Source organism: Ursus arctos, unplaced genomic scaffold (genome assembly GCF_023065955.2).
Source record: "Ursus arctos isolate Adak ecotype North America unplaced genomic scaffold, UrsArc2.0 scaffold_50, whole genome shotgun sequence".
In the NCBI taxonomy this organism is placed as follows: domain Eukaryota; kingdom Metazoa; phylum Chordata; class Mammalia; order Carnivora; family Ursidae; genus Ursus; species Ursus arctos.
Window position 1 is genome coordinate 265,795 of NW_026623068.1, and position 20,830 is coordinate 286,624.

The 20,830-nt window shown below is 49.7% G+C and overlaps 1 protein-coding gene across 6 annotated transcripts; it reads right to left on the reverse strand.

Annotated features, from left to right (window-relative positions):
* Positions 1–1,365: 1,365 nt before the first annotated feature.
* Positions 1,366–20,271, reverse strand: LOC125282346 (thyroid receptor-interacting protein 11-like). 6 transcript variants are annotated; one of them, XM_057307561.1, is made up of 6 exons: positions 19,077–20,271; positions 18,296–18,416; positions 17,503–17,708; positions 16,125–16,242; positions 14,003–14,077; positions 1,366–12,480 (listed from the first exon to the last, which is right to left on the reverse strand). In XM_057307561.1, exon 6 carries the CDS (start codon positions 5,706–5,708, stop codon positions 1,515–1,517), a length of 4,194 nt encoding a protein of 1,397 aa, XP_057163544.1. In that variant the 5' UTR covers positions 5,709–12,480; positions 14,003–14,077; positions 16,125–16,242; positions 17,503–17,708; positions 18,296–18,416; positions 19,077–20,271; the 3' UTR covers positions 1,366–1,514. The 6 variants fall into 6 exon arrangements, with proteins under 6 accessions (XP_057163544.1, XP_057163542.1, XP_057163543.1 ...); XM_057307559.1 differs by having other exon boundaries at positions 17,499–17,708; XM_057307560.1 differs by having other exon boundaries at positions 16,125–16,247; positions 17,499–17,708.
* Positions 20,272–20,830: the final 559 nt, after the last annotated feature.

A 20,830-nucleotide genomic window follows, 5' to 3' on the forward strand; every position in this document is an offset into this window, starting at 1 on the left:
CTCACGGATTCTGAGCCTTCATATCCAGCTGTCTGTTATTCCGTGGGTCATGGTACCGCCCACCAGCTCAATATAGTTAGCAAGGCCTTCTTGCTACAGGCTGAAGCCAAAGTCTGCTTATCCTACCTGAGGCTGGGGGTGGTGCCTCTGTCCACAGTCCATTGCCAGACTCCATGGTGCTGGAGGACGTCAGCCCTTCCTTCTACCCTTGGACACCTAGAGATTCCCATGGGATCAACTGAGTGAACATCAATGGAATTGATACATTTGGTTTTGACGACCGCCTCTCACTCTTGCTCGGGTGCCAACTTCACTTCCTAGGGAAGCACCTGTCCTACACCTTAAAAGTCTCAGTGCGGGTTGAAATTGACATGGAGACAGCAGAATCCACTGTGACGGAAAACCTCAGATTAAGACTCAGTATTGGGGCACCTGGGTGGCTCAGTTGGTTGCGTGTTTGCCTTTGGCTCGGGTCACGATCCTAGGGTCCCAGGATTGAGCCCCACATAGGGCTCCCTGCTCAGCTGCGGGCCTATTTCTCCCTCTCCCTCTGCAGCTCCTGCAGCCTGTGCTCTTCCCCTACTTTCTGTGGCAAATAAACAAGTAAAACCTTAAAGTAAAAATGCAAAGAGGTCTGAATGGATGGTTTCCTGCATACAATGGAGCAATTAGCCTTGAACTGCAAATGAAGATTTGGAGTGGCTTTTGAGAAAATGGACTAGGCAGTCCATCATGGACATTTGGAATAAAAATCGCTTAAATCCTGATGATAGGAGCTAGTTAAATAATTTAGGGTATATCCATAAAATGCTGGGTTTTCTTTTAAAGAACAAATTGGAATTCATTCACATTTTGGAAGATCTCTAAGGCAGAGTGATTTAAAAAAAAAAAAAGTCAGAAAATACTATACTCCCAAATAGGCAAATACACATATATTTCTAAAAGGCCGGAGAGAAATCAGGTTACCCATAGAGTGATTTCCTAGGCAACAGAAAAACAAATGGAACAAAAATTAAAAATGAAAAAAAAAAGAGAGAGAAATGGGACTTAGCGGGGGTCAAGCAAATTTACATTTTTTTAAAAATTGTACGCATCTTGTACTTTCACGCTGTTCACCTTGTTTCTCGTACAAGGTGTGTGTGTTCGTGTATTTGGTAAGTTCGGAACATTAAAACCAGTTGATGTGTTCCTTACCCAGGGTATATGTAGATACCTGCTCCTTGTGAAAACATTACAGCATTACAAACAATATTGGAAGTATCCTTGGACCACAGCCTCCAACCCCACCAATGTCTACTCTCATAAGAAGTCACCACTGTTTTCAGTTTGGGGAATACCTCTGCAGTCATTAAAAGACCTCTGTTCTTGTTAAGTCATAAAAGAATATTTTTATTAAGCTGAAAGCAAAACTGCAAATACATTACGTTTTGCAAAAGGCCATTTTGGGCTAAGGTAGACACACAGAGTGACTTGCGTTCTTCAAAGCGCCGTCTCCTCTCCGGCTTGAGAATCGTCTATTTCTTTGAGGGGCCTGTGGCCGCCATTCCAACCTTCGTGGCAGGTGACAGTATTTGGGGCGTGTATGTGGGGAAAGCATCAGTGACAGCATTTAGAAGAAGGTGCTCCGATCCATCCGTTTCTGGTCCTGGGGGGGTAATGAGAGACACAGCTGTGGTGCGGGGCTTCACATCTTTTTTTCGGGGTGTGGATCCTAGGGCAGTGTTCAGATGTTGTGGGCCTTGTTTCTTAGCCACTTTTCCCCTTCCTCCTGAATCTGGGGGCTTCACGGCATGAGCAGAGGGTTTAGGTGGTGGAGAAGCTGAATGTGATTCCGCTTCTAGAAACTGGACGAAAAGTCCTGAAAAAGAATGGTTGGCCATAGCTCGGTGACTTGGTTTCCCAGGTGTGTTGGGGGCGCTTCTGGATCCAGGCCCCCCAGTCACCCAGCTGGTAACCCCACCTGGCCTTTCACTGAACAGCTGGCGCATCTGGTCTTCTTGGATCCCCAGCGTGCCTGCCATCAACCTTAAGGCTTCCTGCCGGTCGGCATCAGGTGCTTGCAAAGAGCCCACGAAGAGTCTCCTCAGGAGGGTTTTGTCCACCATGCCTTCGGACTTACTTACTAAGTCCATCAGTTTCTTCTGGGTGTCCTCCAGGACTTCCTGCTGGACCTCGTTCTGTTTCTTGACTTCTTGGAGCTGGTCTTCCTTCAGACCCAAGTCAGCCTTTGCTTTCTGGAAGCGTCCCTGCAATGACTTCAGTTTCCCTTCTAGGCTGTCTGCCTTTTCCATCCACTCGGCGAGTTCCAGCTTGAGGGCGGCTAGAACGTGACCGTACTGCCTCCCTTCCTCCTGGGAGGCTGCAAGCTGGAAGGCGGCTTCCTCTTTCTGCTGGGTGACCATGTGCAATTGCTCCCGCAGCGACTGCACCTGCACACTGGCTCGATGGCTCGCGTTTTCCAAGGCCGTGGAAGACAAAACGAGCTTTCCCTGCAAGACCGTCACTTCCTCTCTGAGTTGAGCCACTTTGCCTTCTGAGACCAAAGCTTCGCGGCGACGAGAATCTTCGGCTTCTGAAGCGACGTGACGCCGTCTCTCCAGCTCCTGGGTGAGGCGTGATTCTCTCTCCCGTAAATGGTGCACCTCCTTCTGGAGGGCACAGGTTTCCATTTGTTTCTGTGTCAGTGCCAGCAGGACTTCCTCTCTCTCCTGTGGACACACAACTGTCTGGTCCTGCACGGATGCAACTGCATCGACGAGCCGCTTCGCTTCCCCGGTCTCGCCCTCTTCTTTCCCTCGCAATACTTGCTCCAAAGCAAGTGCCTTCTCTTCCACCGCAGCGGACTGGGATTCCTCCTCTCTCGGCAGCATGGAAAGCCGCCTGTTGGTCTCTTGCAAGGCCTGATTTTCCATTTCCTTTTCTCTACACGTTTCCACGAGCTTTGCATTTTCCTCTTTCAGTTGACACACATCCGTTTCAAAATCTGCTAGTCTCTCCTTCAAATCGGTGACTGCCTGCCTCAAAAGGTCATTTTCACTCACTTGGCTACTGAACTTCTCCTGCAAAGAAAGCAATTCCTCACTTTTCGCTTGCAGTCGGAGCTCTTGATCCGGAATGAAGTTTTGCAGAACGGCCTGTTTCTCCTTCAGCGGCTCCATGTCGGAATCCCCGTGTTCCTGTTGTTTGCCTTCTCCTGGGGACGCGGCCGACACGGAATCCATCCATCTCTGCTTCTCTTCCTGGAGGGTTCGAATCATTGTATCTTTTTCTTGCATTGATTTTCTTAGCTCTTCTACCTCCTCTTGGCGCAACTGAGAAGACTGGCTCACTACGTCAGATGTCACGGCCTTCAGAGAGTCGGCTGGCTCTGAGGAGTCGGGGGAGGGCTGCAGGAAAATCGCGTCCAGTTTCCCTAAGAGGAGATCCTTGGCGTGGCAATTCTCCCCGATGCTGAGCTGAATTCGTGCCAGGTCCTTCTCTAAGTGTTCTAAGGTTATTTCCTTGCCTCTGTAAGTCTGGATCAGGTCCATAGAGGTCGCCTGCAGTTTGGAATCCTCCTCGCTGCCAGGGCAAGCCTGCGCCTGGAGCTGGCGAAGATCGCTCTGAAGCTGGGGTGACTCCTGCTTCATGTTTTGGACCGTGGTCATCACCTGCTCTTTCCACTCTTCCATGATCTTCACTCGCTGTTTGAACGTGTCCCGTTCCCGCAGAAGCTCCTTGAACTGATCGATGTGAACGCCGCGAACCTCATCACCAGTGCTGGAGGTCTGCAGGATGGTCAATAAAGTCTGACATTTCTGACTTAAGGCATCCACTTCGAGGTCTTTTTCTCGAATAATGTGTGATAAATTCTGAATCGTTTCTCTAAACATCTCCTGACCACTACATTCAATTCTCGGGGACAGTTTCCGATTTTCCTCTTGCATCCTCTGGAGCTCTGCTTCTTTGGCAGCAAGTCTCTCTGTCATTTTCTGATACTCCCTTGTCAGATGGCTATTCTCCCTCGTTTTCTCATTTAAGACAGCCAACACTTGGTCGCTTTTCGAAGCACACTCTTGCAATTGCTGCTGAAGTCGCTCCACGTCCACGCGCTGGCGCTGAGAAGCTGCAGAGATTCTGCTGGAAAGACCCTCGATCTCCAAATCCTTCTGCTGGATAATCTGAGTTAGTTTACCAATCTCCTCTTTGGACACCCGATCGATGTGTTCGGTCAATCGGATGTTCTGTTCAGTTAGAAGCTTCATCTCCACTTCTTGCTCTTTTATTCCTTGGACTGATCTTTGAGTTTCGCCTTTAGATGGATCAAGCTTCTCACTTCCGTTCTCTCTAGGAAGAGGCTGACTGCTTGTGACTTGAACGTCGTCACAGTGCTCTGCTGCAATGTGCTGGCTTTTGTCAGGCAGCTGGGCTTTCATTTGGCCTAATGTGTCTTGCAAATTCTGAATCTCCTGGTCTTTCGCTGCAAGGAGCTGAGCGCGTTCAATATGCAGCTGCTCCTGCTGGGATTGAAGATGGTCCACTTTCTGCTTCTGCTCCTGTAGAGACTGAAGCAGTCTTATCTTCCCCTGCTGCTGGTTGTGAATGATCTTCTGTTGTTCCTTTACTTCCTCCTCGAGGTCATCTTTTAACTCGTTCAGTTGGAAGACTTCACACTCCAGTTCGAGGATTTTAGGGTCAGGTACAGGGCGACTCTGTTGTCTCAGGCGCTCCAGTTCTTCTTTCAGATGATGATTTTCGGCGGTCACGGAGGTGAGACGCATGTCTTTGTCCTCCACGGTTTGCTCTAAAAGGTCATTGCTTCTTGAGGCTTTTTCTTTAATGACCTGTGTCAATTGCTTCTGCTCCTCCAAAGCAGAGGACAGCATGTCCTTGGTTTCTCTGTGGTCGGCGTCCATCTGCTCGATCTTCTTTTGGAGGTGGAATATTTCCAGGTCTTTCTCTTGCATGAGTTGGATCAAACGTGCATGCTCTAAAGGTAACAATTTCTTGATGGTTTGCTTGTACTTCCTCTTCTCTTCCAACGCCTTCTTCTCAGTCCGATACAATTTCGCTACTAACCGCCCTTTTTCGATCTTTAAAGCCCTCACAGCAATGTTGTTTTCCAGAAACTCCTCGTTGTTACGGAGAATCGATTCTTCCAGCTGGTGTCTTACATCTTGGAGTGCCAAAACCAACTTCTGGTTTTCTGCTCTGACATCAGAAGCAACGTTGTTCAGATTGTCGTTCAGCCGCTCCATCTCTGCAAGTTGTTGCTCCACCCGTCCAAGCTCACTTTCCCTTTGCTCATACTCACGTAGTTGTTGGCGGTGCCTCTCAATGACGTCGGCCAGTTGCTTCTTGTGGAGACTCTGTAATACCGATACTTCAAGTTGGTGTTCGTCTAGCTTGTTCATCCGTTGTTGTTCTAGGTCCCTGATGGTGGTCTTCAGTTTCCAAATTTCACTGGAGTCTAGTATCTTTGATGACGACTGAGACAAACGCCTCCAGTGACTAACCTCAGCCTCCAGTGTTTCGATGTCCTTCAGGAGTCTGTTGATTTGTGCCTGTGATGTGATGAGGTCCGCGAAGTCCATCTCCTCGCCAGTGGAAGTTCCCTTTCCCACGTGCCCGGTGAAATCAATGTGGCTGGTGAAGCAAGGCTCTCTGCCATCCACTTCCCCTGGGGAATGGTCTAGGCCAGAGCCCAGGCCACCAACCCAAGGCAACATCTCTGCGGGTCATAAAACTGTCCTGGTCCGCTGTGAAAAAGCGTCCAGTGCAGTCGGACTACCCCGCCAAGTGTCCCAGAACCCCTGCCTGCGCGAGCCTAAGAATCCCAAGACAATAAGCGTTTCTAGGCAACGCTTGCGTGGGCCCGGCCCCCCTCCCCTCTGCAGACCAGGTCCTTAGGAAAGGCCAAGGCCTTGGTCTTTCCCAAGGCCGTCTTTGGCCACTGGTCCCGGTCCCAGCCGCTCATCCCCACGACTTCTCACGCCAGGGCTGGGCCCCTTCCGCTTCTTCCCCCGCTTTCATGGCGGTCCTGGGCGGGTCCCAAGTGCATGCTCCTGCCTCACCGCCCCCAGGTGCCTGCCCACACAAAATGCACTTGGCCCTCGACTTTCCCCCTAAGTGGTATCACAGTACACAAACTCCTTTGGCGTGTGCTTTCCACGCAACCGAATCTTTTGAATGGAGGTGAAAGGTACACAATCCCACGCACCCATCCACCTAGGAGTGAAGGTCCTAGGTGCATTTGACAAATGTCTACACACGTGTAAGGCATGGCCCTCAAGAGACTTTGGGCATTTCCAACCTCCAGAGGCTCCAGAGTGACCTGTCCCTCCCTGCCTCGTTAGCCTGCGGGGACAGTGAGTCCCACTCCTGGGTTTGCTGGTTCACTGGCGGCCGGGAGCGCTGTGACCCATCAACTGCCTCCCGCAGGTGTGCGGCCTAGACCGGGGAGGGGGTCGCGGGCGGTGGCGAAGACCGTGCTGGATAGGGGGCTCCTGGCATCTCACAGAGAGGCCTGGGGTTCAGGCCTTGGGTGGAGGAGGGGCTGGGAACCACACCCCTTGCCTGGTCCCACAAGGCCCCCCCGGTGGGCGGTGCCACTGGATGAGAGGCAGAGAGGGCGGGGCTCCCGTCCAGGCACAGCTCCACAGCCGCCTGGGCCCTGAGGTGATGCAGCCCTCTGAGCGGTTCCCAAGCTGCCCTGCCCAAGCCCCTTGGTCAGCCGCCTCCACCAGGAAGAAGCAATCCAACTGCATGAAGCAGGGGCCAGCTAGACCGCGGGTAGGCGAGTGCGCCGATCTGGGTTGGCACGGGATGAGCCGATTGGGGACGCTGGCCTGGCCGCCTCGGCAGGGCCGGCTGTTTTCTGGGCCGCGCGCTCGATGCCTTGCAGCACTCGGGATCTGGGACCGGGCTGCGCCACGTCGCGACCTGGAGCCCAGCTCTGGGCCAGCGCCAGAGCCCCCGGGGAGCAGCGGGGTGGGTCGTCATCCCGCCGCCCATTGTCCAGGCCCGCAGAGCATCGCCCAGGAGGGAGTGGACCCGAGCCTTCCCCTGACCTCCCCCGGCCTTCCCCTGACCTCCCCCGGGGTTGGCCCCGGGTGAAAACTCAGGTAACCCTTGTGCCTGAGGCCAGGGGGACGCTGTGCTCTGGGGGTGGCGTCCTCAGCCTTTCAGGTTCGCCCTGCTGCTGCGGACCCTCCACGTCCAAGTGCCTGATGGCAGTAAATAAGGAAGGGATGATCAGAGCCCATCGGATGCGCCCAGGGAGTTTCGGTGGTCCATGCAGGGGCTGTACAGGTGTTGCTGTTCCCAAACCCGGGCCCCTGTGGACCCGACTGCCCAAGTTTTTGATATTGACAAATTGGGAACTGGGTGGAAAGAATTGTGGAAACGCCTTGGGCCGACTTTTAGTTTAGCTCTTTAATAGCTTTTTAAAAAGCCTTTCTCCCTTTGGATTTGGAAGCAGATCCTTCTCCAGGTTTCTTGGGGACTGTTTTCATGCTTGACAGGAAACATTCTCCATTATGGAATGACAGAAGACACCAGGGTTTGCAGACCACCAGGCTGTTGGAACAGGAACCACTGGTGGTTTTGAGAGGTCCTGGAGGTGACTGTCATGTGCCCAGGTATCTGGGACACATCTTTCAAGGTCTTTTAGGGCAGTTAGCTGTACTGGACCTAGTGACTGTTTTTGCTGGGCAGAGACATGAAGGTGTGAGTCTTCCACAGCTCTTGCTTCTTTTTTTCCAAAAGTTGGGTCAAAGGGGGAGTTTGACTTGGCCAGAACACGTGCAGATAGTTCCGTGTGTGTGTGTCTGTACCAAAATACTTTGACTTCCCCTCCCATTTCTTCAATTTCCTTGTTTAAGGTTTGGGTCCCCCGCACCCCACCATAACTTTTTGCTTAGTGGCTTAGTTTTGTTGTTTAACTTTGTTGCTACCCCACCCTATTACCTTAGTGTGCATTTATCCTGTTACCAGAGTTGATGCCTGTGCCCTAAGCCTAGTGCTGCCTACTTTTCTGTCATTTGTAGGAAATGATAGAAATAATGCCCAGCGGGAGGTAGACAGGATAGTAGTGATGTAGTTTTGGAAGGCAGGTGAGGTTTGGTGGGCTGAGATCTCGAGCCAACGCCCGAGAAAGAATTCTTGAGACGTCTTTAGGGCAAAATGCTGGTTTTCTTAAAGCACTGGGACAGGATCCCTGGGCAGAAAGAGCTGCTGTAATGGGGTTGTGGGGGCAACTGATTACATACTTGGGAGCTGGGAGAGGGAAAGAAAAGGGAGGGCTTCAAAAGAACTTTCCTACGCTAAAGAGGATACTGGAGACCTTGCCATTGTCAGGTTAAGGTTGTTTTCCCTTCTAGCAAGGTATTAACATTAAGATAGTTGGAAGTTTCCTGGAGGAATGTCACAGGGTATCAGCCTGTGCTTTGTCCTTCTGCTCCCTCTTCAGGAGTGGGGGCCAATGATTCAACAGAGAATCTGTAAATGAATCCTAAGATAATTCCTTGTGAGCTTTCTTACCCCTGCCTCCCTTTGCATTCTTAGTAACATGCCTTGTAAAATCAATATTCAATGACTGTCAAGACTGATTTGTCATGTTGTCATTCTGGCCTCTTTATACACTGTATCAGGAAAGGGGTGTTTGCTTTTTTTGTGCAAAGTTCTGAGGTATTTATTTATTTATTTATTTATTTATTTATTTATTTTATTTAACAGAGAAAGAGCACAAGCAGGGGGAGCTGCAGGGGGAGGGGAGGAAGCTGGCTCCCCACTGAGCACGCAGCCTGACCTGGGGCCCTATCCCAGGACCCTGGGATCATGACCTGAGCCGAAGGCAGAGCCTTCACCAACTCAGCCACCCAGGGGCCCCAGTTCTGGGCCTTTTCAAGCTACCAAGCCAGTCGGCCCCTCTTTGGCCCCAGCTTCCTCTGTAGCAGCTTCTCTCTTCACACCTAGATTCTGGCCATACGTGCCCCACTTCTAGTTTATGGAGCAGGCCGAGCATTCTTACCTCTTAGCCTCTACCTGAGATTCTCCGGAGTTCCTTTCACCACACCAGCCCTGTAGCTGCCTCCTACTCATTCTTCAGCTCTCCAGGCCAAGGTGTCTGCCTCTAAAAGGCCTTCCCTGATGCTCCGACAGAGAATGGATGGCCCCATCCCGGGGAACGTTCCTAAGTCCACACAGCACCTGGTTTTCTATGATGCAGTGGCCTCTTTACTTGTTATTGTTCCCCAGTAAACAAAATGCCTTGAGAGCCCTTTGCTGTCTTTCTCTTTCATCTCCCAGGGTCTGCTGCGGTGCCTAGCACAGGGTAGAAACTCCACAAAGACTGTCAAATCCAGTGTAAATCTAGTTCCTACCAGATCGCCCTGGCGGTGTGAGCCCAAGTATGGGAAAATGAAAACTGGATAGAGTCAGTGGTGATTCACACTGGGACTGTAATTCTGGCCCTGACCTTTGACTCTGTTTGAAAATCTTTATTGCTCGATGCCAGTGGAAGCCGAGGCTATTACAGAGCTATGAAGGGTGTGGCAGTTATGCTCCCAAAGTCAAAACTGTTTTTCTGGGGAAGCTTTTGCTTCACTGCTGTCGATTTCCTCGACATATCTGTATTCCTTCCACTCCGGTCATTGTCAAGGCCTCGGGAGGAAACACGGAGGCAGGAGAGAGCCTAGAATTGTGATTCTGTGTTATCGTGTTACTGACAGACATCAGAAGTGGGATTCTGGGTGCATTGCACTCAAGAGGAAGGCTAGAAAGCGTAGGTCCCCTTCGCCCATGAGTGAAGTCGTGTGTGTGAATGGCATGCCCATCGTGTGTGCTATCCATTCATAAAAGGCCATGTTGTCTTCCCAAGAACAAGGACCTTGTCAGCAACCGCACACTAAGGTTCCATGGGACGAACATGGGGGAGAATTAGGAATGGCTGCAAGGAGGGAGTTCTCATGATGTGATGTGTTTACAATGGGAGGATGAGTGTGTTTCAGAAGATGGTTTGTGTATCACAGACATGAGGCTATGTGGTGGTCTCATGACAGGGGGGTCCCAAAGAAGAGAATTAGGATGGCTGATTCATCAAGGGGCACTTATGGAGGCCACACTGTGTACTGTTCAAGGTATTAAAGAATCACAAGTGAACACAACCCAGTTTCTGCCCTGAAGGGGCTCAATAGATCTGTGGAAGAGACAGACAAGCAAGAAATAATTATAGACCATGAGACAAGTGTTTAGAGAGGGACAGCTAATACAGTGAGCAACACTCCACTCTGAGTGAATGGACAGAGGTATCAAAACCAAACAAACAGACCAGAAGGAAATTGGAGCAGAGCCTTTCCTCCCATCTGTAAGCACGACTTTCAATGTTCTCTCCTATTGATTAGGTCTCTTTTCCTTGTAAGAGAACCCAACTCGAATTGCCCTAAGCCAAGATGGGAACTTTACTGGCTCATATGTGACCCAGAGTCCAAAAGGACTATGGCTGCAGCCAGGGCTGGATCCAGGGGTTCCACTCTCTAGACAGGCTGTGTCCACAAGGAGACACCCCTGCCCCACCCAGGTTTCCTCCCTCCTCAGTTCAAGTCCCAGAGGGACATAGACTACTTTTCACTGTGGCTAGAGCCCCAGGACAGACTCTGAAGATGTCTGGCTGGGTCCCATGCCATGCCCTGGAAATGCAAATGGAGTCAGCCCCACCCAAACCACAGGGAATGGCAATGGGGGAGTACTGGTCCCCCAGAGAACACTGGGTGCTGTTACCAGCAGGGGAGAAGGAGTGCTGGTCAGAATACACTAAGTATTACATCGTGTCTTTTGTAGGGAAAGAGAACCGTCATCTACTCTTGTGAAAATACAAATTAGTAAAGAGGATCTTGAAGAACAGTTTGGCAGTGGCTATTAGAATTCATAAGGGGCAATTCCTTGAGCCAGCAATTCCTGCAAATACGCACGTGTACCTGTGCTTTCTACAACACTATTTAATAGAAAACCATATAAAATGCAGCTATCTAAAGGACCATCAGTATTGAATACATTAAGTAAAAAGGTATTTCCATGCAAAGGAGAACTAGAAAGCCATCAGAAATAATGAGGCAGAGCTATAAATGACAATAGAAGCACAGCCATGAGTTACTAGGATCCAGAATAGTTACAAAACAGGACGTGTCAATTATTCGCTTTATTAAAATTATACATAAATCTATTTATTTTGAGAAATGTAGATTCACTCATTCAACAGATATATATTGAACTACAACCTATGTATTTATTCAATGTGTATGTACAGTCTTTCAGCAAAAACTTACTGACCCTTCTAGGTGCCAGGCACTGGACTGTATTTGTGTTTTCATGTGTGATATTTATCCGTCTCTAGGTGTACTGTTCATCCATAGGAGAAAACACTCTGAACACTGGTTATCTTGGTGGGGGGAGAGATTATGCAGGGTCTTTACTTTCTACTTCATACATTTCTGCATCGATGGATCAAAGGTAATGCAAAGCGTTAGCTCCTTCATCATTCCGACACAAGTATTCACCAAATATACAGAAAGTTATGATAGCGACAGTGTGGAGAAAACAGCCAGGCCAGCACATGGCAAAGCCTGCACAGGTTCTACTTATAATCTGTAGGAGGGAAACGAAGGATGGGGGAGATGTTCTTTCTGGGAGTCTCTTCACCAGGAGCATGACTGTGGCACTGTGGTTGCACAGAGGCCTGTCTCGCTGTCTCATGTTTCCTGTGTTATCTGTGTCCACCATCCCAGAAGGCCATCCTCTCTGGGCATGTCCTCTGACCTGAATTATTAGTAAGCCCCCTGAATACTCTGCCAGACACAGACTGAAAACGATGGAACATTCTGGAAGAGGTTTACCTTGGACTGAAAGGCTTAGAGGTGAGCAGGGAGTTGCTGGAAACACTCATACTTAAAACGTGAGGGGAAACCCGGAGCACAGGGGCCGAGGAGGTGATATAACAGGTGGAGCAGGTCAGGTACAAGACAGCGGGGAGCAGTGCGGGGGGACTGGAGGATGACAGCCCCCCTCCATGAAGCAGCCACCTAGGACTTAGGGTCTGATGCTGCCAGATTGGATGTTCCCAAGGAAAGCTGGAAACAGAGATTTTCAGGAAAAAATCTATTTTGCACTGGTTGTAAATCACTGAAACCCATTTTGTAAAGATTGAAGAACGGGGACCTATGGACATCTGTTTTAAATTCCTTCACGGTAAATGCGATGCAGTGTAAACGTATCAGCAGAAGTACACTCTGCGTGACATCGCAAGTGCTCACTCGCAGGTGCAGACAGACAGACACACACACACACACAGACACAAACACACACCCCTTTTAAAAGGAAAAGGGGAAAAAAGCAAAGAGTGTTCTGTAGTGCACATCGTACCACGTAGGTTAAGGGTACTTGCCGATTTGAAGTGGGTCCTCCGAATGTAGTTCTGTAATGGGTTGTGATAAGAAAGGCTTGACTCTGTGGGAAGATGGGAAAGAGAGAAATGAGTCAAGGAGCTCAGTTTCAGCAGAACCGCAAACACCCACTCCAGGAACGGCAAATACATCCTGCTCCTGTTCAAAGCAAGGGCCACTCACTCCACAGGGCCTTCTGCTTCCTGACGTCTGGCCCTCGGCACACGCACTCACACTTCAGTGGATCGGGGCTCCGGCGAGGTCACTAAGCAGGACACTCCGAATCGGATGCCCACTCACAATCTCATCATGAAATACTGAACACTCAGAAATCGCTCAGGATACGTCAGCAAGGATTTTCCCGATGTTCCAGGTTTTCCAAGTCGTCTCCAGTTTTCTGCCTCTTCTCAAACAAAATCTTTAACACAGTGCTCACCGCTCACAGTTCACTGAAAAAAGGACTCCTATTCAGACTTGAAGTCAGTAACGTTGATGCGATGACTCCCTCCTCCACGATATGCAAAAAATCAGACCTCAGAGAGCCGAATCCTCCATCACAACAACCATACACAAAGGCCAATGCGTTTTTCAGCCCAGAAGCACCTCTGGGCTTGAGTGAGAGCCCGCTTCCTCTTAGTTCACTCGGGGTCCCAACAGGCTAGGACATCGTCTGCGGAGGCACAGCCTCAGATGCCAGACGGCAACCGAACAGCATATTTTCTGTAACGGAATCCTGTATTTGGAAAGGGTGAAAACCTTGTTTTCATAGGGTAAACTAGATCAACCTCATACTTGAAAACTATTTCCAGATGATGAGAATTAGACATCCTTGAAGGACAAGCTGAAACTTTTATGCTCACCAAAATTTTTTTTAAAGGCAATTCTTGGCATTTTATTGAAATCACTCATTTAAAAAGAAGGAAGGGAGTTCCCTTCCAAACCCTCGGGCTTGAGGCCAGGGCTTAAATCTCAGCTCCGCCCCTTCCTTCACAGGTGCCGAGATGGAAATTCACTTCACTGCTTTGTGCCTCGGTTTCCCCACCAGAATTCACGAGGCTGCTCTGAGCACTGAGTGAGGGGATGCAAGGGAAGCATTGCACACGGTGCTACAAAAGCTCCCAGCAGAGATTCACAAACTCGCCCTCTACAACTCTGCAAACTCCTTAAAACCTGGTCAGCGTGGCCCCCGGAATATCTCACAGACTGTAAATGACTAAGTTCAGCCTCCCTTTCATTCGCTCAAACAATATTGACGACGCATCTGCTCTGGGCTGGGCACCTCTCTATGCCCTGGAGATAACGAAGTAGACAAAATACACAGAACAATTCAGATCATGAAACTAGTGTAGGTCATTTCAAGGTTCAGAGAAATGACATTCATGGACAGAACAGTCACAAGGGAGAGTGTATTGCATGTGGAAGACTGCTCGACAGGTTGGAATGAGGTCCCGGGGCCAGCAAGAAAGCGGGGAGGGGGTCCAAGGGGAGGGCCCCCTAAAATGAGGTCTCCAGCATGCATCCGGCCCGCTCCTGACCGCTGCCTCTGACTCTGCCCGGCTCTGTCCTCTGGTCCAAGCCACACTTACTGGATGCTGGGCAGCTTTCTCGTGACAATCACTGCAAAGTCGACCTCAAAAATATTTTCATTGGAGATCTTCATCCTGAGGAAAAATACACAGCAAGTTTGCTAATTCTGTATTCCCGCATACATTTACTGACCATCTTCATGTACCGAGTACTAAGCCCCAAACAGCAATGGGCTATTTCAGGGATTTAAATCAGGAACGATATGGTCAGAAAGGTACTTTTCAGGTGACTTTGGTCTCTGTGTGGAGAATGGATAGAGGACAAATGTTAGGAGATTCTCAGAGCCGTCCAGGAAGAAGGTCCAGGGAAGAAGTCACAGGGAGCCTGAACTGGGGGAGCAGCCACTGGCATGGAGGTGGGGAGGCACTGAGAGGCACTGGGGAAGTAGGAGCTAACAGATTTTCCAAAAAGCAGACTGAGACAGATTAGAGAGGGTCAGGAAACAATTGTGTGTTTGGGGGGGAGGGGTCGGGGCCAGCATGTGCGGGATCAAATAGGATACAACAGCAAACATCACAAAGCATCCCCATCAGTGAGGGCGAGCACTGTCTTGTGGTACATTTACGTTTTTCTGTGAGAGGCGCGTACGGTGGGTGGGAAAGGGCAGGCGTCTGCAGCCAGGGAATGGGGGTCAGATCCCATCCACCACCTGTCTGCTGTGAGGCGCTGCAAGTCACTAAACTCCCTGGGCCAAGCTTTCCTCCTCTGCACAGTAGAGAAATTGACTGCACCTCACGGGGTTGTGAGGACTCATGAGGAAATAAATATACAAGCCACACGCACAGCAGGACCTGCGCTAGTAAGCGCCAAGGGTGTGCCTTTGATTTACTGACACGGGTACACAGATGTGCGGCCTGGCCTGGGCTGTACATGTATTTTTACTGTGGGCTGCAGCAGAGAGTGTGAAAGCCACACACAGAGACACACACACACAAACATACACACTGACACACAGAGAGGCAGAGACACAAAGACACAAACACAGAGACACAGACACACACACGCAGAGACTCACAGAGACCGACACACAAACACACACACACACATAGAGAGACACACTAACGGCCCTGCTCCACCACCTGCCTCCCCAGCCTGGTCACCCCCTGGGCTCCTAGCCCATTCCCCCCATCTCTGTCGTGTCCACTCACTCACTCAGCCCTGAGGAGGATTCTCGAACACATTCTCTCCTCAGCTCACCAACTGCAAGGACACCCCTTTCTGGCCTGTTTCAACCACACACTGCGTGTCTCCTGTAACAGCTCCTCACACCCCTGAGGCCTGGCAAGAAACAAGGCGCTCCACAACCTGCTGACTGTTCGGCATCCCCCCCGCCATGCATGCTTTTAACACCCTCGTGTCCACCTTACTTCTATTCCAGAAATACAGAACCAGTTGGTCAAAGGGGAAAGACAAAGAGAAACACAGATGCCGGTGTCCAGAATCCGGTGGTGGTGTCGCCGGTGCAGGCTGGGCCAAAGGAAAAGCGGGGGTCAGGATGATACCCCTGTTTCTGATGTGAACAACTGTGCAGGGAAGAGCACCGTGTATGTAGACGGTAGTATGTAGTATGTATATTAACTCACCTATGTAGACAGTCAGGAGCGATGGGAAGCAGGGATGGGGGAGGGTCGCTGTCTTAGGGGTTGGCATGATGGGGTCAGAAATCACAAGCAAGCATTTTCTAGTAGGAGGTGATCCCTATGGGTTAAGTGTCAGAACTATAGGTCCAGCTACCCCCCAAACTAGTGGAAAAATCAGAGGGTCTGGTTTGGGGGAGAGGGAGGGTGACAGAGGGACACAGGAGGAGAGAGTAAAGGACCGCTTCGTGATGTATCAGAAAAGACAGGCTCACCCATCTCAACCGTTCACTCTCAGAGCTGCCACACATGCCTGCCCGTCTGCAGAGCGCGGCGATGGACGAGCTAGCTGAGGCTACTGGGAGGAAAGGCTTAGGGCAGACGAGAACTAACTTCTGCTAGAAAACTCCACAGCACCCTTCCAGAACATTACTCCCACGACAGGAAAGGGTAAGGAGAGCCTAAAATTCCCAAAGACAATGAGAACAATTAAAAGCAGATGAAGGACAGCATACACTCCCACATCTTCTGTAGGACTTCTTACTTTAGTATAAAGAGCTTCCCCTTGGGGCGCCTGGGTGGCTCAGTCGGGTGAGCGGCCGAAGATGATTTCGGTTCAGGCCACGATCTCAGGGTCCTGGGATCCAGCGCAGCATCGGGCTCTGTGCTTAGAGGGGAGTCTGCTTAAGATTCTTCCTCTGCCTCTGCCCCTCCCCCCCCAATAAAAGTCAAATCTTTAAAAAAAAAAAAAAAAAAAGAACTCCCCATGCATCAGCTACTTGACCTTCAGAAGAACTGACTAAGGGGTCACTGGGGAGGGAAAGCTACCAAAAGGCACACCTCGAGCCTCTAAGGAACAGACAGCTTCTTTCTGGGCTTTCGAAAAGGAGCAAAATGGCTGCAGCACATGTTTCCACTTTCGACTCTGGGATTCCCTGAGCCTGTCTGACACGCCACTCACTGAAAGCTGGCGAGTCACAGGAGGCAAGAAAGACACCGAAGACAGGACCGGCTCCTGGATGGCAGCTGGGGACAGCCGTGAGGAAGCACAGCCCTTGGACTGGAAGAGGATCCCGCAGGGCCAACCGCAGCACAGGCTGCCCGAGGTGAGACCCACCCTCTGCGTCCTTGATCCTTGGGTTGTGTGAAAACAGAAGTCGGGAGACACCGATCAGCTGAGGTCCCTTAAAGGGGTTCACTGCCCCTTTATTCTGTTTCTGTGATGGTACTGGCTTTCCTGGGCCCTCCTGGTGCCCGCTGCCCGAAGTGGGGAGCCTTCAACTGCCCAAAGTCTTGGGCCCCTGAGATCAAACAGAACGAGCTCCCACGATGGTGGCAGCAAAAAGCCTGTGACCCGCTGCCTCTGCTGGTGCAGCTGGGGGAACATCCCCGGGGGAAGGTGCATGAGACAACGAGACTGGCAGCCAAAATTTTCCCTGCCCCGTTCTACAAGCACATACCTCTCAATACAGGGATTAGCAAATTTACTGTAAATGGCCAGAAAGTATTTTAGTCTTTGCAGGCCAGACAGCCTCTCTTGTAACTACTCAACTCCGCTGTCATGCTGGTAAAGCAGCCATAGAGAAGATGCAGCTAAATGGGAGTTGCTGTGTTGCAATAAAACTTTATTTACGACGAACGCTGAGTGGGCTAAATTTGGCCCGACAGGCCCAGGCTCCAAGAAGCAAAGAAGCATTGTTTATTTTTTATTATTTAAGAAACATATATATTTAAAAAAACCCTTTGGACCAATATAATTATCAAACAAAACAAAACACCTCCACAATATCTTACTGACCCTGTGCTGTTCGCCTTCCTCACTCCTGAGAGAGAACCTTTTTCTTGGAAGGGGTACCTAAGTCTCAATGTACCTTGTTCCCAGGAATAAAAATGTCAGATTTGTTCATTATTAACCCACCTACATGACAGCGGGGAGAATCCAAATGTCGGGACCAAGTCGAAACGGTGTCGGGCCGAGAGGAGGCATTTCTCCAGTGCCTTCCACTCACACTGCACACGTTCTGCCACTGCCTTCTGCTCCCGTTCCTTCCACCACACCATGGTCACTGAGGTACAGACGCACCACAGCCCAACAGACCGCAGAGACCCCCCTGAACAAGCACAGGCTCTGTGTAGAGAACAGGGAAGGAACCTGGATTTAGAGGAGCTGCAGCCCATTTGGTCCCAGTTCTGCCACTAACCAGACTCGTCTCCTTTCCTGTGAGTGAGCGCAGTTACACCTGTTCTTGCTCCCTAACAGAGCAGGTGAGGGACCAAATCAGGGAATAGCTGCAAAAGGCCTTTGTGTCATCGCACAATCACCCAGCCGTGTGCACCTCCAGCCTGTACCAAAGACACTAGCAGGATGACAATAAAATCTTCGTTATTGCCAATATGGCAGATGCAGGGGCTCTGGCTCTCATAATTCCACGGGCAGGGTTCTTCCACCCATGCAGAGGAAATGTCTACTAGGATTTTTATCCTAAGCCCTGTTTGTAACAGCAAAGGATGAGATGAAAGGCACCCATCCTTCACCAGGGCTTGGGGACACTAAGTATGTGGCTGACGGGGGCAGCAGGCGCAAGCATCTGGGGACGGGGGCGCGAGACAGACCGTCACTGCATTCCCTCTGAATATATTTTAACATTTCTGAACCAGGCGGGCACCTTCACAGGTGAAACAATTTGGGAAAGAAGAGGCAGAATTTTCATTTACCTTTAATCTCCAGAGGTGGTATCCACCCCAGTCCCAAGATTTAGAATTTGACAATGACATTCTGTCTTCCGTAGAAATGCCTTTATAAGCGGACTGACGCCATGGACGTGAGCGAAATATCCTGAGAGAGAGACAGAGACAAGCTATTGCTCAGTGAGGTGGGATATCATCCCTGCAGAGCACACGCCAGGAGAAAAGCAAATCAGGACACTTCTGCTCTTCCTCCGGGTCAGCAGGTTATTGTGGACTTCATGGGAGAAAGAGTGACTTTCACATTCTCTTCCTTTCTTAAATTTAATTTAAAGCTGCTACAAGCAAAGTAAGTACAATCTATTTAATGATTTAATGGAATTAACGATCTTACAAATAAATTGCCCCTTGGGGCACCCGGGTGGCTGTTGGTTAAGCGTCTGCCTTTGGCTCAGGTCAGGATCTCAGGGTCCTGGGATCAAGCCCTGCATCGGGCTCCCTGCTCAGCTGGGAGCCTGCTTCTCCCTCTGCCTCTGCCCCTCCTGCTCATGGTCTCTCTTTCCAATAAATAAATAAAATCTTTAAAAATTAAAATAAAATGTCCCATTATTTTACATGGGAAAGACAAGTGTTTTACATCAAAATGTCAGATCTAAATGTTCCTTTTGGAAACGTGCTTTTTCATAGCTAGGTGAAAGCTACTCAGGACTCGGCTCAAACTCAGAATTGCGAGATCATGACAAAAATAATATTTTGGGGTCAGGAAATGGGGCAGATAAATGTCAAAACAAACAAAAAAAGTATTTCTTACCGTGTTCCCTTCATCTCCATTCTGTGTGGGTAAGAGCCACTATGTTTATAAAAAGGCCTCACAGAGCATCGGTGGGAGGGGAAGCCAGGAGTAAACGTTGCCCAATAAACGGACTTGTTTAGCTCCGGAGTGGGGAGCTGGAGCAAAGGGGATGGGAAATAAAAGAGGGGGAAAGGAAGATAAAATCTGTGTTCTAAAGCCTTGCGCTTAACTATTTTAAGAACAAAATTGGAGTAGCATTTAGAAACTTACTGCAGTCCTATTGATTCTGCTACTACACAATTTGAGCTTGTATTTTACGTGTCTCTGGCTTCTTATTTTTCGAGGAAATCATTTTTATTGTATGTTATAGAGTATCATCCACAACAGGCTGATTATTGGGAAAAAACTTTAAAAATGCTCACCACACGCTGTTTGGGAAGCACTCTCCTAGTGGGCCCCAGTCTGGAGATGCCAGCCCAGGCAGAGGAAGAGGCAGGCTGGCTGACATGCTGCCTCGGGCACCCAGCTCCCAAGGCCCCGAGGTGGGTCCCTGCCTCTGCAGCAGTGGTATAGAAAGCTTCCTCAGGAGCCCAGGAGGGAGGCTTCAGGCCTCTGAGCCAGGCCTGGCCCCATCTTCCTAATGCCTGGGTTCATCCTGAGCTCCAAGTAAGATCCACGTCCTTTTTCTCAGGGACCACCACGTTAAACGTTCTTTGCATTTCTTATAGAATCTACCCATAGGCTCCATCTTTAGGGCCAGGATTCCTGGCACACACAAGGACTGTGGTCACTTGGTTAATTTCTCAGTCTGGCTGAGACTGAGTCACCCTCCCACCTCAAATCCTTTCTCTGCCTTGATAGAAAGGACTTGCAGAGCCTAACTGTTATTACCGCTTTAATAAAGCCAAAAAAGTAATTCCTTCCTTGAACAGACAATTCACAGTGAAAGATCATATAAATGGCTCTTAAACATACAAAAATGATTTTCAACTTCACCCTCAAAATCAGAGGATTACAAAACAAAATTACTGTAAGATAACATTTTCCCATATCAGATTAACCACAATGAAAAGGTTCATAATACACTGTGTTCATGAGGATGTTGCGATAGGAGCACATTCATATGCCTGGAGAGAGTGAACTCTCTTTTTAAGCATGAATTCCTAAAACCTCAGGCCTCTGGGCTGATGAGGGGAAGTTGGGAGGGAGGGGGTCACTTGCCTCTGTTAATTTCGGAGGACCTCCTCTCCTTAGACAGTCTTATCAAAATGCTGGATGTAAGGGTCATGCCAGTAGCCAAGGCTTACTGCAAACCTGGAACAGAGGAAAGGAGGCAGATGAATAGAGGTCATTAGGTTCTGGCCCAGTTCTCAGGACCCAGGTCGAGGAGGAAAATCATCTACCTCAAAAGGCCAACAGAGGCACGTTTGGTGCTCCCTTACCAATGTCAACAGACTCGGCCATCCCTCTTGGTGCTCACATACACGGCCCCTCAACCTCCCCACAGTGGCCATTTCTTTCCTCTCTTTACTCATGCGGCTAACTCTTTTTCCAGGACCCTAGAGAGCACATAACCTCACCTCATACCTCACCTAGAAGACCTGCCACCACCTATTCCCTCAGCAAACTCACTGGCCAGAGCCAATCAGACAACTCTGCTCAACCAGAAGTTCTGTGTCCATAGGAAAGGAGATCCAGGATTGTTTTGTGAAACTTACGAATGACTACCTAAGTATTTCCCCCGGCTCTGTATTAGGTACCAGTCCTTCCAC

What these genes read in the sequence shown, in the direction of transcription:
- LOC125282346 (XM_057307564.1), bottom strand. Translation starts at nt 5,708, where the DNA reads ATGTTGCCTTGGGTTGGTGGCCTGGGCTCTGGCCTAGACCATTCCCCA.